Source organism: Penaeus japonicus, unplaced genomic scaffold, assembly GCF_977035675.1.
Source record: "Penaeus japonicus unplaced genomic scaffold, GWHDUDI00000001_assembly GWHDUDI00000042, whole genome shotgun sequence".
NCBI classification, from domain to species: domain Eukaryota; kingdom Metazoa; phylum Arthropoda; class Malacostraca; order Decapoda; family Penaeidae; genus Penaeus; species Penaeus japonicus.
The window spans coordinates 10,999,793-11,002,292 of NW_028234444.1; the positions used below are offsets into that span (position 1 = coordinate 10,999,793).

The window sequence follows — 2,500 nt, forward strand, 5'->3', positions numbered from 1 at the left end:
GGGTCCTTCCCAGAGGAAGGTCCAATTCTCCAGAATGACAACCGAGCACCGACTCCAGGGATGCTCAACACAGCAACAGAAGAGAACAGAAAGAGACTGCTATAGGCGGTGGAAGGTCTGCTACGACCGCGGTTAGATAAAGAGGATCCATACTACATGCCCATAGTGTGCAGTGCCTCCTTGTCAGTATACATATCGAGCACAACCATAATCTGCACCAATATTAGTTCCAGTTGTTTTTCCATCCTGTACATACATTATTGTAAATACAAAAGCTCATTTTGTTATCTTATAAAATAACATAACTTCTTTTACACTTTAAGTGCAATTCACAGAATGGGCTACTGTGGAGTCTATACAATGGCCAATGTAGACCTCACGATATGATGCACAAAAGGGTAGCCTTGGTCAGACATGAGCAACACACGTATTGGAGTATATGTCTCGAAACCTCAGTAAGTAAGAGACAAATGGGGCCAGCACACGTGCTTTGGCCCAATTCACTTTTAAGCTTTACCCAATGGTGAATACTGAATTGAAAATACAATAAATAAATTAATTTAGTCTTGAGTGAGTAAAAGGGTGAATCACATCGATTTTTTAAGAATTAGAAAAAGACTAGTCTATGACTATATTCTACAGTGTAATGGTACAGGCTATATATATATATATATATATATATATATATATATATATATATATATATATATATATATATATATATATATTATATATAATATATATCTATGTATGTATGTATGTGTGTGTGTGTGTGTGTGTGTTCGTTTCTTAATGGCAGTCCTTAGATTCGGAAGTGGTTTCAACACCGCCAATCGGTGCAATCAGCTTTTGGAAGCCATTCTGTTTCTGGTCAAGGGCGTCGTTTCCGGTGAGGCAGCTGTCCTCCTTTTCCTCCAAGCATCGGGTTATCAAGTAATTCGGGTTAGTTTGCAGGACCGGTAGGGCGTCGTGATCGTGGTCACGGTCCTGGTCCGTTTCCAAACCGCGTCCGCTGTCTATAAGAGGAAGGGTAGCATCATCCTCGGAAACTTGTGAGCCCATAGGAATGTAGACAATATCCCCCTGTCCATCGGCGTTATCTGCAGCCAAGGCCTTGCTGTCTCGCTTGGCAGTGCAGCTGACAGCCGCAGCCTCGAAATCAAAGACTATTTGCTCTTTGCGATCTGAAGGAGAACTAGTCATGGACAGGTAAGTTCCAGTGGAATCATAGAAACCTTCAGGTTTCTGAAGACGACTCGTGGCACCAGCTGATTGCTGAGCAAGGGGGAAAGTCAAGGACAGAGGCAGAGCAGCGGTGCCACACGAGCTGGGGTCAAAGGGCATTCCACAGGCCTGATCACCCATAGTTAGCCTTCCTTCGTGCACCTTGGCAGGGTAATCAGGGCTTTGTAGATGGCTCAGGAAACCGCTGTCTGTGTAATCACTCTGGTATGGCTGGTTCAGCTCCTGGAAGTACTGTCAAAAAAAAAAAAAAAATGATAATCAATCAAGATGAATAGTTTTACGATAGTCTTCAAGGATATGTTTTTTTTATAATTGAGAAAAAAATATATAAAAATAATTCGTTTTACTGATAAGTAACTCAATAGATTTAGTATCTGAATAAAAATCATCTATTCTGATTTTTCTCAAGTAAATCATATACAGTCGATAAACAACTGTCGCCGATTCTTGACATCCGTCAATCTTTACTAAACATAACAGTCATATGGGATGATGCAAGTGACAGTTTTTAATTACCTGTGTCCTTGCCTTCCCTATCATGGCGCCAAGTCTTGCCTCCAAATCTGAGAAGGAGGGCCTGTCAAGAGGGTTTCCAGCCCAGCAATCGCGCATGGTACAATACCTGAAATTTGACGTAATCTGACCTAAATCAAAAGTATTATCAACAAATGCAACACATTTATTATCAGAAAGGAAAGAACAGGGCTTTACTTTTGTCACATTTTCTATGTATAAAAAGAGAGTCACAAGAATCCGATTCCGTGAACACACATGTCATAGGTAGCATATCTAGGCTGAACCAGCCTGAGGCCTCCCTCCAGTTTGGCGATGAACGTCTCGTCAAACTCGGTGCCGCAGTAAGGGTTCCGTCCCAGGCTGAAGATCTCCCAGAGGACGACTCCGAAGGACCAGACGTCGCTCTGCGTGGAGAAGATGCCTTCTTGCAAGCATTCTATAGCGAGCCACTTCACTGGCATTGGGCCCTGTAAGTGAAAGATACGTGAGATTATTGTGTATTCTATTCGACTGATTTTTTTGTGATATATATTTCGAACACTTCAGCCATATTCTTTTCAGAGATGCGGAATAATTCCGGTCATTGCACTTACCTTACTCTTTTTTTGATAATTCTTTCTGTAGATATCTTTAGCTAGACCGAAGTCACTGATCTTGACAACATTATCATCCGCCAGAAGAATATTCCTTGCAGCCAAATCCCCATGAAGAACCTTTTTTTAAAGGAAGAAAGGGTAAC

General features: G+C 41.6%; 1 protein-coding gene across 1 annotated transcript in view; it reads right to left on the reverse strand.

Moving 5' to 3' along the window:
- Positions 1–771: 771 nt before the first annotated feature.
- LOC122248873 (vascular endothelial growth factor receptor 1-like) overlaps positions 772–2,500 on the reverse strand; it is a 37,641-nt gene continuing 35,912 nt past the window's right edge. Inside the window, exons 20-23 of the mRNA XM_086534961.1 lie at positions 2,355–2,474; positions 2,017–2,228; positions 1,762–1,867; positions 772–1,476 (exon numbers count right to left, since the gene is read on the reverse strand). Coding sequence (XP_086391087.1) covers positions 790–1,476; positions 1,762–1,867; positions 2,017–2,228; positions 2,355–2,474 — 1,125 coding nt within the window. The 3' untranslated portion in view covers positions 772–789. The remainder of the gene's footprint in view (positions 1,477–1,761; positions 1,868–2,016; positions 2,229–2,354; positions 2,475–2,500) is intronic.